Here is a 22,147-nt window from a genome sequence, read left to right on the forward strand (position 1 = left end):
TTTAACTAGCTGCATCACCATCTGGTATGGGTTCGAAATAAGCTGCAGAGTTGCAAACTTAAGTCAGCTCCATCATGGGCACTTGCCTCTGCAAGATCCAGGCCATCTTCAGGGAGTGATGCCTCAAAAAGGTGGCTTCCATCATTAAGAAACTCCGTCACCTAGGACATGCCCTCTTCTCATTGCTACCATCAGGAATGAGGTACAGGAGCCTGAAGGCACACACTCAGTGATTCAGGAACAGCTTCTTCATCTGTGCCATCAGATTTCTGAATGGATATTGAACCCATGAACACTACCTCACTACTTTCTTTCATTTCTATTTTTACACACACATACTGCAATTCAGGGTTTTTTTTCCTCTTTCCTATTATGCATTGCATTGTACTGCTGACACAAAGTTAACAAATTTCATGTTATACACCAGTGATATTAAACCCGATTCTGAAGCTTTTAGTCATATGGTCCTACAGTTCAATGTCCAATTTTGTTTGCTATCAACTAAGAACCACCTTGCAACATTTGGCTACGTAGAAAAATTGCCACACATGAAATATAAAACGTCAAACCCAGAACATCAATGCATGACCATTCCAACATTGAACGGTTCACACAGGTACAGCAGGTAAGCACTTAGGAGGTCGCTCTGCTTGAAATCATTACTGTAAAATTTACTTTCTTACCAGGTGGCTCTACTTCCGCAATACTGACATGAATGAGTTCTCCTGCATTAACTCTGACGCACGGCTCAGGTTTCTTACTTGGTGCATTTTGGTCTTCCTACATGGAGAGTGGGGAGGGGGTGGGAAAGGTGCAGAGAAGAGACAACAATAAATGTGAGAGCTATTGATCATTCGATGAAACTTTAAAAGAGGAGTGCAATCTCGTTCAGCTGTAGCCACGTATGGTTTGAATGATAATTAAACTTGATTTGATTTAAAAGTTCGACATAACCTCAGACTGTAAACTGAGGAAAAATAAAAAAAATACAGGAACATTCAGCAAGCCAATAAGTGTCTGGGCTGAGATCAAAAATGAGTTAATACACTGAAGGATCATTAACCTGAAATATCAAGGGATTCTGTTTATGTAGATACTGGCCTGCTCAGTATTTATAGCCCTTGATATTCTTTTATTTCAAATTTCCAGCATTTTTAACTCAATGTTGAAAAAAATCACCACAAAGAAATATTCATAGTTTTTTTCTGGTAATTTGAACCTCGTCACCTCTCTGGAGCTGAATCACATCCACAGGTGGAAGTATATCTATTACCATACACAGTCCACAGAAAAGAGTATAGCTTATGAGATAATACCTTGCAAATTTTAAGGCTTTTAATTATGCTATCAAACTTCATTGTTCCACTTTAATGTCTGTGTTTTATGTCAAATAGTGGTTACAAACTCAGAATTGGATTTATTACCACTGGCATTTTCCGTTTTAATTGGATCCAGCTCTGAGAATTTGTCAACTTCCTATTTAGACCACAGAATCTGATATGATGTGAAATTTATTTCTTTCTGGTAGCAGTTTAGTGCAAAGACAAAAATTATTATTAGTTACAAAAATAAGCAAACAGCTCAAAAAGGAGGAGGAGGAGGAAGAAAGTGCACATGGACCTTTCAGAAATCTGACGGCAGAGGAAGAAGCAGCTGTTTGTGAATCATTGAGTTTACTGGCTCCTGTATCTCCTCCCTGATGGTTGTAACTCAAACATGTCATTGTTCACTTTCAGTTCTTTACCATGAGGGACAAAGAAATTTCACAGGTAACAACAGCTTTAATTGCTTTCCCCCTAACTATTCCCTGCACGAGATTATTCGTATCAACTGCATTGGTTGGTCTAGTAACACACAAGCCCATCCATGCTTGCATTGCATATTGCCTAATTCAAAATAAACTTATCATCAAAGTACCATATTCTTGTGGGAATTCACAGTAGAACACAAAAAATACAATAAAATCAATCAAAAACTTCACTAAAGCAAATACAACCAATGTGAAAACAAAAAAACTACAAATGTAAAAAATTGGTTATGGCATCAGTTCAGAGTTGAGCTGATTGAAGTTATCCACTTTGATTCAGGAGCTTAATGATTGGATGGTAATGACTATTCCTGAACCTGGAGGTTTGGTACCCGAGGCTCCTGTGCCCCCTCCCCAATGGCAGCAGCTTGAAGAGAGCATGGCTTGGATGGTGGAGGTCCTTGACAATGGATGCTAATTTCTTGTGGCAACAGTCCATGTAGATACAAACATGGAAAGCCTACTGCACAATAAGGGCCTTTCGGCCCACAAAGCTGTACCAAACATGTCCATACTATAGAAATAACCTAGAGTTACCCATAGTCCTCTATTTTTCTGAGCTCCATGTACCTATCCAGAAATCTCTTAAAAGACCTTATCGTATCTGCATCCACCACCATTGCCAGCAGACAATTCCATGCACTCACCACTCTACGTAAAAAAACTTACCCCTGACATCTCCTCTGTAGCTACTTCCAAGCACCTTAAAACTGTGCCTTCTCGTGTTAGCCATTTCAGCCCTGGGAAAAAGCCTCTGACTATCCACACGATCAAATGCCTCTCATCATCTTATACACCTCTATCAGTCACCTCTCATCCTCTGTCGCTCCAAGGAGAAGAGGCAGAGTTCACTCAACCTATTCTCATAAGGCATGCTCCCCAATCCAGGCAATATCCTTGTAAATCTCCTCTGCACCCTTTCTATGGTTTCCACATCCTTCCTGTAGTGAGGTGACCAGAATTGAGCACAGTACTCCAAGTGGGGTCTGACCAGGGTCCTATATAGCTGCAACATTACCTCGTGGCTCCTAAACTCAATCTCACAATTCATGAAGGCCAATGCACCACATGCCGCCTTAACCAGAGTCAACCTGCGTAGCGGCTTTGAGTGTCAAATGGACTCTGATCCTCCACACTGTCAAGTGTCTTACCCTTAATACTATATTCTGCCATCATATTTGACCTACCAAAATGAACCACCTCACACTTATCTGGGTTGAGCTCCATCTGCCACTACTCAGCCTAGTTTTGCATCCTATTGATCACCTGCTGTAACCTCTGACAGCCCTCCACACTATCCACAACACCACCCAACCTTTGTTTTATCAGCAAATTTACTAACCCATTGCTCCACTTCCTCAACCAAATCATTTGTAAAAATCACGAAGAGTAAGGGTCCCAGAACAGATCCCTGAGGCACACCATTGGTCACCGACCTCCATACAGAATATTACCCATCTACAACCACTCTTTGCCTTCTGTGGGCAAGCCATTTCTGGATCCACAAAGCAATGTCCCCTTGGATCCCATGCCTTCTCACTTTCCCAATAAGCCTCAGATGGGGTACCTTATCAAATACCTTGCTGAAATCCATATACACTACATCTACTACTCTACCCTCATCAATGCGTTTCGTCACATCCTCAAAAACTTCAACCAGGCTTATAAGGCACAAACTGCCTTTGACAAAGCCATGCTGACTATTCCTAATCATGTTACGCCTCTCCAAATGTTCATAAATCCTGCCTCTCAGGATCTTCTCCTTCAACTTACCAAGTTGAAGTAAGGCTCTACTCCCTTTCTTGAATAAGGGAACAACATCCGCAACCCTCCAATCCTCCAGAACCTCTCCTGTCCCCATTGATGATGCAAAGATCATCACCAAAGGCTCAGCAATCTCCTCCCTCACCTCCCACAATAGCCTGGGGTCAATCTCATCCAGTCCCGGTGACTTATCCAACTCAATGCTTTCCAAAAGCTCCAGCACATCCTCTTTCTTAATATCTATACGTTCAAGCTTCCCAGTCTGCTGTAAGTCATCCCTACAATTGCCAAGATCCTTCTTCGTAATGAATACTTTGCTTTAGTATTCACTAAGTACCTCTGCTATCTCTTCTGGATCCATACAAACTTTTCCACTGTCACACTTGATTGGTCCTATTCTCTCACATCTTATCCATTTGCTGTTCACATACTTGTAGAATGCTTTGGGGTTTTCCTCAATCCTGTCCGCCAAGTCCTTCTCACGGCCCCTTCTGGCTCTCCTAATTTCTTTCTTAAGCTCCTTCCTGCTAGCCTTATAATCTTCTAGATCTCTATCATTACCTAGTTTTTTGAACCTTTTGTAAGCTCTTCTTTTCTTCTTGACTAGATTTACAACAGCTTTTGTACACCACAGTTCACCACAGTTTTTGTACACCCTACCATCCTTTCCGTCACATTACAATGTACTTATGCAGAATGTCATGCAAATATCCCCCAGACATTTGCCACATTTCTTCCGTACATTTCCCTGAAAACATCTGTTCCCAATTTATGTATCCAAGTTCCTGCCTGATACCCTCAGTTCCCCTTACTACAATTAAATGTTGTTAAAAGCGGCCACTGTTGCTTCCCCCAGGTAGGCCATTCCGTCCCCCCCCCCCAACAGTACTCAAACAGGAGTACTTATTGTTAAAGGAGACAGCCACAGAGGTACTCTCTACCACCTGACTCTTGCCCTTCCCTCGCCTGACTGTTACCCACTTATCTGTCTCCCAAGGCCCCTGTGTGACTACTTGCCTATAACCCCTATCTATCACCTCCTCACCTTCCCTGACCAGACGAAGGTCAGTGAGCTGCATGGCCAGTTCCCTAAAGTGGTCCCAAAGGAGCTGCAGCTCGACGCACCTGTAGCAAATGGGGCCGTCCGGGAGGCTGGGAGTCTGCAGAACCTCCCACATCTGACAGTGTACAGAACACTGGCCTCACACACATACTTCCTGTCTGTATTCTGCACAGGCAACTTACCTCGCCTTGAATCGTTATCTCCTAAGCCCTCCTACTCTCTCCCTCTACTCCAATGTCTGCTCCTCTGATGCCCGCTCTATAAAGCTGTCACCTTTAAACTCTTCTTGGTGTTCTAACTGCCTGACATAGAAACATAGAAAATAGGTGCAGGAGTAGGCCATTTGGCCCTTCGAGCCTGCACCGCCATTCAGTATGATGGCTGATCATCCAACTCAGAACCCTGTACCTGCTTTCTCTCCATACCCCCCGATCCCTTTAGCCACAAGGGCCATATCTAACCGTCTTAAATATAGCCAATGAACCAGCCTCAACTGTTTACTGTGGCAGAGAATTCCACAGATTCACCACCCTCTGCCTGAAGAAGTTCTTCCTCATCTCAGTCCTAAAAGGCTTCCTCTTTATCCTTAAACTGTGACCCCTCGTTCAGGACCTCCCCAACATCGGAAACAATCTTCCTGCATCTAGCCTGTCCAATCCCTTTAGAATTTTATACGTTTCAATAAGATCCCCCCTCAATCTTCTAAATTCCAGTGAGTATAAGCCTAGTCGATCCAGTCTTTCTTCATATGAAAGTCCTGCCATCCCAGGAATCAATCTGGTGAACATTCTCTGTACTCCCTCTATGGCAAGAATGTCTTTCCTCAGATTAGGGGACCAAAACTGCACACAATATTCTAGGTGCGGTCTCACCAAGGCCTCATACAACTGCAGTAGAACCTCCCTGCTCCTGTACTCAAATCTTTTTGCTATGAATGCCAACATACCATTTGCCTTTTTGACCGCCTGCTGTACCTGCATGCCCACCTTCAATGACTGGTGTACAATGACACCCAGGTCTCGTTGCATCTCCCCTTTTCCTAATCGGCCACCGTTCAGATAATAATCTGTTTTCCTGTTCTTGCAACCAAAGTGGATAACCTCACATTTATCCACGTTAAATTGCATCTGCCATGAATTTGCCCACTCACCTAACCTATCCAAGTCACCCTGCATCCTCTTAGCATCCTCCTCACAGCTAACACTGCCGCCCAGCTTCATGTCATCCGCAAACTTGGAGATGCTGCATTTAATTCCCTCGTCTAAATCATTAATATATATTGTAAACAACTGGGGTCCCAGCACTGAGCCTTGCTGTACCCCACTAGTCACTGCCTGCCATTCTGAAAAGGTCCCGTTTACTCCCACTCTTTGCTTCCTGGCTGCCAACCAATTCTCTATCCACATCAATACCATACCCCCAATACCATGTGCTTTAAGTTTGCACACTAATCTCCTGTGTGGGACCTTGTCAAAAGCCTTTTGAAAATCTAAATATACCATATCCACTGGCTCTCCCCTATCCACTCTACTAGTTACATCTTCAAAAAATTCTATAAGATTTGTCAGACATGATTTTCCTTTCACAAATCCATGCTGACTTTGTCCGATGATTTCACCTCTTTCCAAATGTGCTGTTATCACATCTTTGATAACCGACTCTAGCATTTTCCCCACCACCGATGTCAGACTAACCGGTCTATAATTCCCTGGTTTCTCTCTCCCTCCTTTTTTTTTTAAAAAAAGTGGGGTTATATTAGCCACCCTCCAATTCTCAGGAACTAATCCAGAATCTAAGGAGTTTTGAAAAATTATCACTAATGCATCCACTATTTCTTGGGATACTTCCTTAAGCACTCTGGGATGCAGACCATCTGGCCCTGGGGATTTATCTGCCTTTAATCCCTTCAATTTACCTAACACCACTTCCCTACTAACATGTATTTCCCTCAGTTCCTCCATCTCACTAGACCCTCGGTCCCTTACTATTTCTGGAAGATTATTTAGTGAAGATTCCTTAGTTAGATTCCTTAGTGAAGACATAACCAAAGTAGTTATTCAATTGGTCTGCCATGTCTTTGTTCTCTATGATCAATTCACCTGTTTCTGACTGTAAAGGACCTACATTTGTCTTGACCAATCTTTTTCTTTTCACGTATCTATAAAAGCTTTTACAGTCAGTTTTTATGTTCCCTGCCAGCTTTCTCTCATAATCTTTTTTCCCTTTCTTAATGAAGCCCTTTGTCCTCCTCTGCTGGTCTTTGAATTTCTCCCAGTCCTCAGGTGTGCCGCTTTTTTTTGCTAATTTATATGTTTCTTCTTTGGACTTGATACTATCCCTAATTTCCCTTGTCAGCCACGGGTGCACTACCTTCTCTGGTTTATTCTTTTGCCAAACTGGGGTGAACAATTGTTGTAGTTCATCCATGCGATCTTTAAATGCTTGCCATTACATATCCACCATCAACCCTTTAAGTATCATTTGCTAGTCTATCTTAGCTAATTCACGTCTCATACCTTCAAAGTTACCCTTCTTTAAGTTCAGAACCTTTGTTTCTGAATTAACTATGTCACTCTCCACCTTAATGAAGAATTCCACCATATTATGGTCACTCTTACCCAAGGGGCCTCGCACGACAAGATTGCTAACTAACCCTTCCTCATTGCTCAATACCCAATCTAGAATGGCCTGCTCTCTAGTTGGTTCCTCAACACGTTGGTTCAGAAAACCATCCCACATACATTCCAAGAAATCCTCTTCCTCAGCACCCTTACCAATTTGGTTCACCCAATCTACATGTAGATTGAAGTTACCCATTATAACTACTGTTCCTTTATTACACGCATTTCTAATTTCCTGTTTAATGCCATCCCCAACCTCACTACTACTGTTAGGTGGCCTGTACACAACTCCCACCAGCGTTGTCTGCCCCTTAGTGTTATGCAGCTCTACCCATATCGATTCCACATCCTCCAGGCTAATGTCCTTCCTTTCTATTGCGTTAATCTCCTCTCTAACCAGCAATGCTACCCCACCTTCTTTTCTTTCCTGTCTATCCCTCCTGAATATTGAATATCCCTGGATGTTGAGCTCCCATCCTTGGTCACCCTGGAGCCATGTCTCTGTGATCCCAACTATATCATATTCATTAATAACTATCTGCACATTCAATTCATCCACCTTGTTATGAATGCTCCTCGCATTGACACACAAAACCTTCAGGCTTGTTTTTACAACACTCTTAGCCCTTATACAATTATGTTGAAAAGTGGCTCTTTTTGCCCTGGATTTGCCTGCCTGCCACTTTTCACCGTACTACTTTTTGCTTCTCCCCTCATTTTACACCCCTCTGTCTCTCTGCACTTGTTCCCATCCCCCTGCCACATTATTTTAAAGCCTCCTGAACAGCAGTAGCAAACACTCCCCCTAGGACATTGGTTCCAGTCCAGCCCAGGTGCAGACCGTCCTGTTTATACCAGTCCCACCTCCCCCAGAACTGGTTCCAATGCCCCAGCAATTTGAATCCCTCCCCCTTGCACCATTTTTCAAGCCACGTATTCATCTGAAATATCCTCCTATTTCTACTCTGACTAGCACGTGGCACTGGTAGTAATCCAGAGATTATTACCTTTGTGGTCCTACTTTTTAGTTTATCTCCTAACTCCCTAAATTCACTTTGTAGGACCTCATCCTGTTTTTTACCTACATCGTTGGTACCTATGTGCACCACGACCACTGGCTGTTCACCCTCCCATTCCAGAATGTCCTGCAGCCGCTCAGAGACATCCTTGACCCTTGCACCAGGGAGGCAACATACCATCCTGGAGTCTCATTTGTGGCCACAGAAACGCCTCTATTCCCCTTACAATCGAATCCCCTATCACTACAGCTCTCCCACTCCTTTTCCTTCCCTCCTGTGCCGCAGAGCCACCCATGGTACAATGAACTCCGCTGCTGCTGCCTTCTCCTGATGAGACATCTCCCCTAACAGTATCCAAAACAGTGTATCTGTTTAGGAGGGAGATGACCTCAGGGGACTCCTGCACTACCTGCCTACTGCTACGCTGTCTAGTGGCCACCCCTTCCCTTTCTGCCTGTGTAGCCTTTACCTGCGGTGTGGCCAACTCACTGAACGTGCTATTCACGACTTTCTCAGCATCGCGGATGCTCCAGTATGAACCCAATCGCAGCTCCAGACGCTCAATGCGGTCTGCCAGAAGCTGCAGTTGGACACACTTCCTGCACACATAGTCGTCAGGGACACTGGAAGTATCCCTGATTTCCCACATGTTGCAGGATGAACAAACCACGGGGCCGATCTCAGCTGCCATGACCTACCCAATACTTGCCTCAACTTTTGAAACTTTCTCCTTTGAAAGGAACTTACCCGGCCTTACCTCACTTGGAGTGAAGCTCGTCCTCAGCCTCTTCTCGTTGAAGCCTCTCGAGTCAAAGCCTCAAATCTCCACTCCTTCACTGGCCCACTCACTCACTGGCCACTTTCCACATCCATGTGCTTGCACAGTCGCGCCTTGATCAAACCGCTGAAAAAATTACTGTCTCCTTTTAAACTCTTCTTGCTGTTCTAACTGGCTGACGTCCACATATGCTTGCGCAGTTGTGCCTTGATTAAACCGCTGAAGAAACAACCGTCTTTTAAACTCGTCTCACTGTTCTAACTGGCTGATGCCCACGCGCTTGCGCAGTCATGCCTCGATCCTCAAGCACATTCAGATGTGCTCAATGGTGGGGAGGGCTTTTCCTGTGATGGACTGGGTGGTATCTGCCACTTTTTATAGTCTCTGTTCTTGGATGCCTACGAGCCAGGACGTGCCTCTTCTCATTACAACCATCAGGAAGGAGTCTGAGTAAACACACTCAACATTATGGAGCATTGTCACAGGAAAGCACCATCCATCATCGGGGCCCCAACACCAAGGTCACACTCTCTTCTCACTGTTGCCATCAGGAAGGTGGTACAGGAGCCTCAGGACTCACACTACCAAGTTAAGGAAGAGTTGTTATTATCCTTCAACCATCAGGCTCTTGAACCAGAGGGGATAACTTCACTTGCCCCATCATTGAAATATTTCCACAACCTATGGACTCACCTCCAAAGACTCTTCATCTCATGTTCTCGATATTTATTGCTTATTTATTATTTCTCTTTTTTCTTTTATATTTGGACAGCTTATTGTCTATTACATATTGGATATTTGTTCATCCTGTTGGGTGCAGTCTTTCATTGATTCTTTTAAAGTTATTGGATTTATTGAGTATGGCCATAAGAAAAAGAATCTCAGTGTTGTATATAGTGACATACCTGTACTTTGATAATAAATTTAAGTTGAACTTTGATAATCAAACATCCTCTCTTCTTCCTTTGGACATAAGATACAGTGGCATGCAAAAGTTTGGGCACCCCTGGTCAAAATTTCTGTGACTGTGAATAGTTAAGTGAGTAGAAGTCATAAAGTTAAAGATGAAACATTCTTTTCAACATTTTAAGCAAGATTAGTGTATTATTTTTGTTTTGTACATTTTTAGAGTGGAAAAAAGGAAAGGAGCACCATGTAAAAGTTTGGGCACCCCAAGAGATTTGAGCTCTCAGATCTTAATTAGCTTGTTAGAGCTATGGCTTGTTCAGAATCATTGTTAGGAAAGGTCAAGTGATGCAAATTTCCAAGCTGTATAAATACCGACTCCTCAAACCTCGTCCCAATAATCAGCAGCAATGGGCTCTCCTCTAAGCAAGCTGCCTAGCACTCTGAGAATTAAAATAAATGATGCCCACAAAGCAGAAGGCTATAAGAAGATAGCAAAGCGCTTTCAGGTAGCCGTTTCCCCAGTTCATAATGTAATTAAGAAATGGCAGTTAAGGAGAACGGTGGAGGTCAAGCTGAGGTCTGGAAGACCAAGGAAACTTTTCCAGAGAACTGCTCGTAGGATTGCTAGAAAGGCAAATCAAAGCCCTGCTTGACTGCAAAAGACCTTCAGGAAGGTTTAGCAGACTCTGGAGTGGTGATGCACTGTTCTACTGTGTAGCGACACCTGCACAAATATGACCTTCATAGAAGAGTCATCAGAAGAAAACCTTTCCTGCCTCCTCACCACAAAATTCAGCGTCAGAAGTTTGCAAAGGAACATCTAAACAAGCCTGATGCATTTTGGAAACAAGTCCTGTAGACTGATGAAGTTAAAATAGAACTTTTTGGCCACAATGAGCAATGGTATGTTTGGAGAAAAAAGGGTGCAGAATTTCATGAAAAGAACACCTCTCCAACTGTTAAGCACACAGTTGGATCGATCATAATTTGAGCTTGTGTTACAGCCAGTGGCATGGGGAACATTTCACTGGTAGAGGGAAGAATGAATTCAATTAAATACCAGCAAATTCTGGAAGCAAACATCACACCATCTGTAAGAAAGCTGAAGATGAAAAGAGGATGGCTTCTACAACAGGATAATGATCCTAAACACACCTCAAAATCCACAATGGACTACCTCAAGAGGCGCAAGCTGAAGGTTTTGCCATGGCCCTCACAGTGCCCCGACCTAAACATCATTGAAAATCTCTGGATAGACCTCAGAAGAGCAATGCATGCAGGGTGGCCCAAGAATCTCACAGAACTAGAAGCCTTTTGCAAGGAAAAATGGGCGAAAATCCCTCAAACAAGAATTGAAAGACTCTTAGCTGGCTACAGAAAACGTTTACAAGCTGTGATGCTTGCCAAAGGGGGTGTTACTAAATACTGACCATGCAGGGTGCCCAAACTTTTGCTTTGGGCCCTTTTCCTTTTTTGTTAGTTTGAAACTGTAAAATATGGAAATAAAAGTAATCTTGCTTAAAATATTAAAAGAAATGTGTCATCTTTAACTTTATGCCATTTGAAAATCAGGTCATCTTTTACTCGCTTAGCTATTCACAGTAACAGAAATTTTGACCGGGGTGCCCAAACTTTTGCATGCCACCGTACAAAAGCCTGAAAGCATGACCACTGGGCTGAGAGACAGCTTCTACTCTGCTGTTATACGACTAGTGAATGGTTCCCTCGTACAATGAGTCTCAGCAATCCAAGTTACAATCTTTCACCTGCACTGCACTTCCTCTGTCCTTCATTAACCTTAACGTAGTTCTTGGATTTATTGAGTATACTGGCAAGGAAATGAATCTCAGGGTTGTATACTGACAGGTGTACTTTGACAATAAATTTACTTTGAACTTTTTCTCCTCTACCATGAGATTTCTGAACAGCAGGTGAACCCATGAACACTACCTCTCCATTTTCTACTATACTTATTTTTTATACTTCTTATTGCAACTTATAGTAATGCTTTATGCATTGCACTGTACTGCTGCTGCTGCTCCGGCCCTGACCTTGTCCTCTCACCCCACCCACGACCAACCGCACCTGGCCAAGGCCTCTGGCGGCAGGCGGGCGGGAGGCTGGAGTTCGGGCCCAGAGGCTGTCTAATGAGGCAATGAAGCCCTCAAAACTGCTTCAGTACCTTGAGTCCAAGCACCCTGCACTTAAAGACAAGCCCGTTGAGTTTTGTGAGCGGAAAAAATGTGAGCAAGCGGGGCAGCAGCTGAGAGCCACGAAAACTAAATTGCGGAATAAATTGGACATAAGGAACCTGCTTCGAGTATCGCTGTATTCCCGTTGTGTTTAACTCCCCCCCCCCCCCACCCCGTCAGCCGGTCCGTAAGAATATTGTCAATATTAAAGCGGCTCGCGGTGCAAAATAGGGTGGTGACCCCTGGTGCTTATGCATTATTTCTACTTCTGGGTTGCGGGGTTTTATTTCCGGTCTTTTCTGCCCCGGTGCGCATGCATGTAACTAATCGATCTGGGGGTGATCTTGCCTTTTACTAAGGCCGAGGTAGAGGATCTTGGGCTTAAAAAGGTTGGTGACCACTAACCTAGAACATGCCCTCTTCTCACTACTATCATCAAGATGGTGATACAGGAGCCTGAAGACACACATTGAACAATTTACAACAGTTTCTTATCCCTCTCATCAGATTTCTGAATGGACAAGGAATCCATGAACACTACCTCACCTTTTTTCCCTTCCTCTTTGTACTACTTAACTCATTTAATATTTTAAGTAGTCTTAAGTACATATATATAGCTAGGCTGCCTAAAACTTTTGCACAGTGCTGTATTTATCAATGTGAAGCTTGTAAATCTTGCAGGAGCAAAGGATGTTGGGAATGGTGAAAGTGGAGTGCCATGGGAGGGGTGAGAGACAGTTGGCAGAGGGGTACCAGGGGTGAGGGTGGCACAGGTGCAGACACAGCCAGTACTGAGACACCAGGCAAGGTCACTTGATTCCAAACAATTGGTTTATTGATCATTACAGAATGTCTCACTGGTGCTTCCCACTCCCTTCCCTTCTTCCCAACCATGACTCCCCTCTCCCTGCCCCCTTACCACTTTCAGTTCACAATGAACACCCATATCAGAATCAGGTTTATTATCACTAATACGTCATGAAACTAATAATTGCTGTTTTTTGCAGCAGCAGTACCAGTGCAATGCATAAAGCTACTACAGTGTGGTAGAAAGGTCTTAGGCTCCATGTATATGTCCAAGACTTTTGTACAGTATTGTATACTAATCGTACTTTACGGTATTTTTATTATAACCATATAACAATTACAGCATGGAAACAGGCCTTCTCGGCCCTTCTAGTCCATGCCGAACGCTTACTCTCATCTAGTCCCACTGGCTGGCACTCAGCCCATAACCCTCCATTCCTTTCCTGTCCATATACCTATCCAATTTTACTTTAAATGACAATACCGAACCTGCCTCTACCACTTCTACTGGAAGCTCGGTCCACACAGCTAGCACTCTCTGAGTAAGGAAATTCCCCCTCGTGTTACCCTTAAAATTTTGCCCCCTAACTCTCAACTCATGTCCTCTTGTTTGAATCTCCCCTACTCTCAATGGAAAAAGCCTATCCATGTCAACTCTATCTATCCCCCTCATAATTTTAAATACCTTTATCAAGTTCCCCCCTCAACCTTCTACACTCCAAAGAATAAAGGCCTAACTTGTTCAACCTTTCCCTGTAACTTAGGTGCTGAGACCCAGGTAACATTCTCCAAACCCCATTTCCAGAAAAGTTGGAATATTTTCCAAAATGCAGTAAGAACAATAATCTGTGATATGTTAATTCACGTGAACCTTTATTTAACTGACAAAAGTACAAAGAAAAGATTTTCAATAGTTTTACTGACCAACTTAATTGTATTTTGTAAATATACACAAATTTAGAATTTGATGGCTGCAACACACTCAAAAGTTGGGACAGAGTTAAAATAAGATTGAAAAGTGCACAGAATATTCAAGTAACACCGGTTTGGAAGGCTCCACATTAAGCAGGCTAATCGGTAGCAGGTGAGGTATCATGACTGGGTATAAAAGTAGCGTCCATCAAAAGCTCAGTCTTTGCAAGCAAGGATGGGTCGTGGCTCACCCCTTTGTGTCAAAATTCGTGAGAGAATTGTTAGTCAGTTCAAAAGGAACATTTCTCAACACAAGACTGCAAAGGATTTAGGTCTTTCAACAGTACATAATTTTGTGAAAAGATTCAGAGAATTCAGAGACATCTCAGTGCGTAAAGGGCAAGGTCGGAAACCACTGTTGAATGCACGTGATCTTCCAGCCCTCAGGTGGCACTGCCTAAGAAACTGTCATGCTGCTGTGACAATTATAGCCACCTGGGCTCGGGATTACTTCAGAAAACCATTGTCATTTAACACAGTCCGTCGCTGCATCCAGAAATGCAACTTGAAACTGTATTACTCAAGGAGGAAGCCATACATCAACTCTATGCAGAAACACCGGCGAGTTCTCTGGGCCCGAGCTCATCTCAGATGGACCGAAAGACTGTGGAACTGTGTGCTGTGGTCAGATGAGTCCACATTTCAGCTAGTTTTCAGAAAAAATGGGCGTCAAGTTCTCCGTGCCAAAGATGAAAATGACCATCCTGATTGTTATCAGCGAAAGGTGCAAAACCCAGCATCTGTGATGGTATGGAGGTGCATCAGTGCCCACGGCATGAGTGAGTTGCATGTATGTGAAGGTACCATTGATTCTGAGGCGTATATTAGGATTTTAGAGAGACATATGTTGCCATCAAGGCGACGTCTCTTCCCGGGACGTCCATGCTTATTTCAGCAGGACAATACCAGACCACATTCTGCACGGGCTACAATAGCGTGGCTTTGTAGACACAGAGTGCGTGTGCTTGACTGGCCTGCTGCCAGTCCAAATCTATCTCCTATTGAAAATGTATGGCGCATCATGAAGAGAAGAATCAGACAATGGAGACCACGGACTGTTGAGCAGCAGAAGTCTTATATCAAGCAAGAATGGACAAAATTTCCAATTGCAAATCTACTACAATTAGTATCCTCAGTTCCAAAACGAATAAAAAGTGTTATTAAAAGATGATGTAACACAATGGTAAACATGCCTCTGCCCCAACTTTTGTTGAGTGTGTTGCAGCCATCAAATTCTAAATTTGTGTATATTTACAAAATACAATTAAGCTGGTCAGTAAAACTATTGAAAATCTTTTCTTTGTACTCTTGTCAGTTAAATAAAGGTTCACGTGAATTAACATATCACAGATTTTTGTTTTTATTGCATTTTGGAAAATATCCCAACTTTTCTGGAAATGGGGTTTGTAGTAAATCTTCTCTGTACTCTTATTTTGTTGACATCTTTCCTATAATTCGGTGACCAGAACTATACACAATACTCCAAATTCGGCCTCACCAATGCCTTGTACAATTTTAACATTACATCCCAACTCCTATACTCAATGCTCTGATTTATAAAGGCCAGCATACCAAAAGCTTTCTTCACCACCCTATCCACATGAGATTCCACCTTCAGGAACTATGCACCATTATTCCTAGATCACTCTGTTCTACTGCATTCTTCAATGCTCTACCATTTATCATGTATGCCCTATTTGGATTATTCCTACCAAAATGTAGCACCTCACACTTATCAGCATTAAACTCCATCTGTCATCATTCAGCCCACTCTTCTAGCTGGCCTAAATTTCTCTGCAAGCTTTGAAAACCTACTTCATTATCCACAACGCCACCCATCTTAGTATTATCTGCACACTTACTAATCCAATTTACCACCCCATCATCCAAATCATTAATGTATATGACAAACAACACTGGACCCAGTACAGATCCCTGAGGCAATGTATTACAATGTAATGCTGCCACAAAACAACAAAACTTCACAGCATATGCCAGTGATATTAAACCCAATTCTGATACTAATCCTTTAACTTTAAATCATAACTAGCATGAGAACAGCCTCCACTGTGCTGCAGAGAACAAGTAGCAGCTGTGAAAGGAGAGACTGAACAGCCAAAGGACCCAACCACTAACCATAGCCAGCACTGCAACAGAATATGTAGATCCTGGATCGGTCTCTACAGCTATCTGAGGACCCACTGAAAGACAACCCTTTAGGAGAACATTACACTGACTCGAGTGACTGCACTAATACTTTTTTTACTACTATTACTACATAGTTTTACCATACCCCTCACATAGAGGAAAGAATAGAGAAGATAATGCTTTCAATTATCTTCCATTTCACCAAGATTCCTTCAATTCTTTTGTAGGGGCCTTTAGATTAAGTGTCCCATTTTCTTATTTAGGAAATTCTGAAGTGGGGAAACTCATTTCCAAATTCATGGAAAATAATTAAAGTGCCCAAATGTTCCTTCTGGTCTTAACTTTAAAAGACTACTCCAGAACACTATTTATTTTTCTGTTATATAACTGATACATTTAGATCTGATGTTGCAGGATAAATATAACTGTGAAATCCATTTGATCTTAATTGTTGCACAGGAGATAAGAGGAATACAAACAATAGAAAAGTCATTAACACTAATAATGCCAGATTGCCCCAATAAGCTGAATTTTACTTAAGCATCCAAACAATAAAGTATGGCTGTACAAGGGTTCTTGCTGGACAAAAGGAGATCCACTATAGAGTGACAGCACAGAAAAAGGCCCTTCAGCCTAGTCCATACCCAATTGTTATTCTGCCTCATCCTATTGACCTGAACCTTAGCCGTCCATACCCTCCCATCAATGTACTTATTCAAATTTGTCTTGTGTGGAAATTGAACCTGCATCCACCGTTCCCACAGGCAGCTCATTCCACACTTTCACCACCGAGTGAAGAAGTTTCCCCTCATGTTTTCCTTAAACATTTCACCCATAACTTCTAAGTTCTAGTCTCACGTAACCTCAGTGGAAAAACCCTGATTGCATTTAACCCATCGAAGCCCCCCCCCCCACTCACTCATTGTCTGCCATGCCATATGACGTGGGTGATCATGCTCTTGATCATGATTATTCTTGGTAAATTTTCCTACAGAGGTGGTTTGTCATTGCCTTGTTCTGGGCAGTGTCTTTACAAGACGGGTGACCCCACTCATTACCAATAATCTTCAGATTGTCTGCCTGGTGTCTGTGGTCGCATAACCAGGACTTGCGATATGCACCAGCTGCTCATACAACCATCTGCCATGTGCTCCGATGGCTTCTCATGACCCTGATTTGGGGGCGGGGGGGGGGGGTGATTGGAGTGGGGCTAAGCAGGTGCTAGATTTTGCCCAAGGGTGACCTGCAGGCTGGCCGAGGGAAGGAGCACCTTATACCTCCTTTGATAGGAACACATCTCCACCCTATTACACAAATGATTTTGTATACCTCAATCAAGTCTCCCCTGCGCTCTAGGAAATGAAGTACTAATAGAATCCTATACCTTTGTACAAAGGCTACATCCTTGGACTACATGTTCAAACAAATACAATGAGACAAATAAATACCTGAAGGTTCATTACAATTTTGCATTACAAATGCCAACTATAACCTCAACACATAACATCTGCTGGTTCTTTGCCTCTTACCATCATGGACACTTGAAACAATGTTCCATGCAATCCCAATCCATTTTTTCTTCGGGAATCTTCAATATTTTTAACAATTCCTACTGACTTGGTGCTCTTTCGCAGTTGAACGACATCATTAATATGTACTTTAGAAATGGACCTGAAGAGACTTTCATTCTGAACCAGCTCATATCGACGAGAAACATCCTGGATATCAACAAGCAACTCTGCTTCATCCTTGGTGATTTCTTTCAGATTTGCTTCCTGCAAATTTACTACTTGCTTGCAATTTTCCACAGTGACTGATGTCTCCCCAGTTCTTCTGTGGATTAAGTATCCCAAGGACCCTTTCTGGATCCGTTTTCTACCTGAAGCGAAATCTTTTATCACAATAAAATAACGTCTATCATCGTCAATTCCCCCCATTTTTGTGGGAAATCCAAAACTTGGAATTAGAACCTGTAAGATATAATAACAATGGCAATTTTAGAATATGAAAGACAATAAACACACAATTACATTCCTAACAATAAGATTAAGGAAGGGGTTTGCAGCAAGTGAAAATAATGATGAATTAACACACATCAGGGCTCCACGGTAGCATAGCAGTTGGTGTGACACTATTGTTAGGGTGTATTCTGGAGATAGGGAATATTAACAAATATTAATTTTGACAGTAACCAGTCTTCAGATCTGAATGCAGATTGTGGATTGAGTTTAAAATACAGCTCACAACAATGGTGTTCTCGGAGCTGCAGACTAGGGTTGATTGCAAACCAAGAAACACTCATTTGACCTAAAATGTCTGCATATGCATGAATGCAGCTCAGAGACAATGGTGACTAACATTCATTTTAGTGTCTGAAGTGTTAGTGTGAACATCTAGGAGCCTGAAAATTATATGTAATTCAAAAGGAGCCTGAAAATTATATGTAATTCAAAAGAAGCATCGTAGACATATTATAACTATAGAATTGTCCCTGTGCTACCTTGGATATTTAGCATGTAAAAATGTCATGTAATGTTGAATCAGGGAGCCTCTTCTTCCAAGAGTGTCTCCAGTATGATGCCTGCTGCTTGTTTTGCTGAATATCACCAGCTTCAGTGTCTCTCCGGTGCCTTTGTTCAGTCACAACAGCTATTATAGCTCAGGAGTTGAAATTCGGTGTTCAATTCTGGCGTTGTCTGTATGTTCTCCCTGTGACCACATGGGTTTCCTCTGGATTCTCCCGTTTCCTCCCACATTACAAAAACATACGGTTAAGGCTAGCGATTTGTAGGTAGCTCTATTGGCACTGGAAGCATGGCAACTGTATCAGAATATTGAACATACCAAAGAGGGGTGAAAAGAAATGAACAATCCAACTTCACACAAGTCAACCAAGAATTGTGATGATTCTAAAGACCACAAGAGATAGGAGCAGAATTGGGCCATTAAGCCCAAAGCTCCGTATTCTACCATGACAGATTTATCACTTGTGACCCCATTCTCCTGCTTTCTCCCCGTAATCTTTCACGCCCTTACTAATCAAGAACATATCAACCTCAGCTTTAAATGTACCCAATGACTTGTCCTCCACAGCAATCTGTGGCAATGAATCCTAGATTCACCACCCTCCTGCTAAAAAAGTTCCTCATCTGTTCTCAAGGAATGTCCTATTCGCAGGCTGTGCCCTCTGTATTCTCTCCACATCCACTCCATCTAGGCCTTTCAATGTTTGATAGGTTTCAGTAAGATCTCCCCCCACCATTCTTCTAAACTCTATGACCAGAGCAATCAAATGTTCCTCATATGTTAACCCTTTCATTATTGGAATCAATCTTGTGTACCTCCTCTGGATCCTCTTCAATGCCAGAACATCTTTTCTTAGATTAGGTGCCCAAAACTGTCTGACCAATGCCTTATAAAACCTCAACATGACATCTTTGATTTTAGTCCTCTCAAAATGAATGCTAATATTGCCTTTATCATAATAGTCATTAGATTGCCAAGGGTGAAGGCGGAGTTACAATGGTGCTCAAAGATCACTCCTTCAACTATGAAAAGAGCTTAATTACTACCTTTAATGTCTCTCCTTTTCACTTTCAGGTTGGATGAGGTTCTGTTAAAGATCCTGACCTGGAGCTACACTCAGATTTCAGCCTCTGCGGTGGGGGACTTACTCCCAGGGCTCACCGCCAGCAGCTTTACGAAATCCCAAGGCCGCAGCTGAGAAGACAAGCGCACCTTCGGGGTTCCTAAGTTTTGCCGCCTGTGGATGGGCTGATTCTAAGCCAGCTGAAGCACTGCTGGAGAACAAGGGAACATCTGGAGCATGCATATCTCTGCATCTCTCTCTCGTCAGAGAACTCCTGAAAGAAAAGCGGTGCAGCCGCGTTTATCATTGTAAATCAGCAAGTGGTTTTCTTATGTCTCCTCTCTCGCTGTGAATGGGGACAACTTTTTCTGCCTGTCAGGGAGAGAGCGAGCCTGTGGAATGTCAAATTGTCCGATGATCCATTAGTTTTTGCTGTTCTGTAGATTATTTTTCTTAAGGGCTTTGCTATTGCTTGCTTGGTGGGTGGAGAGTACTGATGCTTTTTTGCCGAAGTGGGGGAGGAGGGGGATCATTGTTTTGCTGCTGCTTGTGGGGGCTTTGGGGTTCTAACAATTTTACTATCACTCATTCTTTGGGGCACTTCTGTTTTTGCGGATGTCTGTGAAGAACGAAAATTGTTGGTTGCATATTGTATACATTTCTCTGATATTAAATGGACTATTGAACTATCAGAGCACTTCATTCCTGACCTCTTGACTAAAAGCATGGCTACTCAACTCCCTCATCAGCAGACCTTGATCAGTAAGGATTGGTAACATCTCCTTGCTGACCATCAACACATATGCACCTCTAGGCTGCATGCTTAACACCCCCCCGCTCTACCTTTTATACATACAACTGTGTAGCAAAGAACAGCTCCAATGCCTGTGTCAATATTTCTGTGGACAAAACCCGGAACCAGCAATCAATACAGCTATAAAGGTGGCAAGACAGCGACTATGTTTTATTAGGGGTTTGAGGAGATTTGGTACGTCACCAACAGCACTCGCAAATTTCTACAGATGTACTGTAGAGAGCATTCCGACTGGCCGCATCGCCATAAGGTATGGAGGCAGGGCACTGCACAGGATCAAAATATGCTGCAGAGAAATGTAAACTTAGTCAGCTCCATAATGAGCTCTAGCCTCAGTAGTATCCCGGTCATCTTCAAGGAGCGATGCCTCAGAAAGGCAGCGTCTATCATTAAGGACCTCCACTATCCAGAACATTTCCTCTCCTCATTGCTACTATCGGGAAGGAAGTACAGAACCATGAAGACACGTATTCAGTGATTCAGGAACAGCTTCTTCCTCACTGACATCTGATTTCTGAATGGACAATGAACACTACCTTAATAATTTTTTTTTTAATTTCCCTTTTTTGCATTCCTTATTTAACTATATACTATAACTCAGTTTTCGTTCGCTTTCTACATCATGTATTGCATTGTTCCACTGCCACAAAGTTAAAAAAAATTCATGACATACGCTGGTGATATTAAACCAGAGAAAAAAAATTCACCAATGACACCACTGATGCTGGAAAGTTTGTGAACCCCGCATAATTTTCTATTTCTGTATAAATATGACCTAAAATACTTTTCTTCAGTATTCACTACAGAAACGGACCTTGGCGATTGTAGGGAAGACTTACAGCGGACTGAAAAGCTTGAGCATACAGACATTAAGAAAGAGGATGCGCTGGAGATTTTGGAAAGCATCAAGTTGGATAAATCACCAGGACCAGACAAGATATACCCCAGGCTACTGTGGGAGGCGAGGAAGGAGATTGCTGAGCCTCTGGCAATGATCTTTGCATCATCAATGGGGACAGGAGAGGTTCCAGAGGATTGGAGGGTTGCGGATGTTTTTCCTTTATTCAAAAAAGGGAGTAGAGATAGCCCAGCAAATTATAGACCAGTGAGTCGTACTTCAGTGGTTGGTAAGTTGATGGAAAAGATCCTGAGAGGCAGGATATATGAACATTTGTACAGAGGTAAAATACGATTAGGATTAATCAGCATGGCTTTTTCAAAGGCAGGTCATGCCTTCCGAGCCGGATTGAATTTTCTGAGGATGTGACCAAACACATTGATAAGGGTAGAGCAGAAGATGTAGTGTACATGGATTTTAACAAGGCACTTGACAAGGTACCCCTTGCAAGACTTATTGAGTAAGTAAGGAGCCATGGAATCCCAAGGGGAAATTGCTTTGTGGATCCAGAATTGGCTTACTCACAGAAGGCAAAGAGTGGTTGTAGACAGGTCATATTCTGCATGGAAATCGGTGACCAATGGTGTGCCTCAGAGATCTGTTCTAGGACCCCTTCTCTTCGTGATTTTTATAAATGACCTGAATGATGAAGTAGAGGGATGGGTTAGTAAATTTGCTGATGACACAAAGGTTGGCGGTGTTCTGTATAGTGTGGAGGGCTGTCAGAGGATACAGCGGGACATCGATAGGATGCAAACTGGACTGA

General features: G+C 42.7%; 1 protein-coding gene across 5 annotated transcripts in view; it reads right to left on the minus strand.

The window, feature by feature from the left end:
* The window catches only part of cyld2 (cylindromatosis (turban tumor syndrome) 2), a 72,313-nt gene that overhangs the window by 45,748 nt on the left and 4,418 nt on the right, over positions 1–22,147 (minus strand). For 3 of the 5 annotated variants that reach the window (XM_073062048.1, XM_073062051.1, XM_073062047.1), the window contains exons 2-3: positions 17,610–18,050; positions 684–780 (exon numbers count right to left, since the gene is read on the minus strand). In XM_073062048.1, coding sequence (XP_072918149.1) covers positions 684–780; positions 17,610–18,050 — 538 coding nt within the window. Of the gene's footprint in view, positions 1–683; positions 781–17,609; positions 18,051–18,580; positions 19,411–22,147 lie in introns of those variants that run through there. The other 2 variants (XM_073062050.1, XM_073062049.1) reach the window with 2 other exon arrangements.

The sequence above is a fragment of the Hemitrygon akajei genome, chromosome 11 (assembly GCF_048418815.1).
Source record: "Hemitrygon akajei chromosome 11, sHemAka1.3, whole genome shotgun sequence".
In the NCBI taxonomy this organism is placed as follows: domain Eukaryota; kingdom Metazoa; phylum Chordata; class Chondrichthyes; order Myliobatiformes; family Dasyatidae; genus Hemitrygon; species Hemitrygon akajei.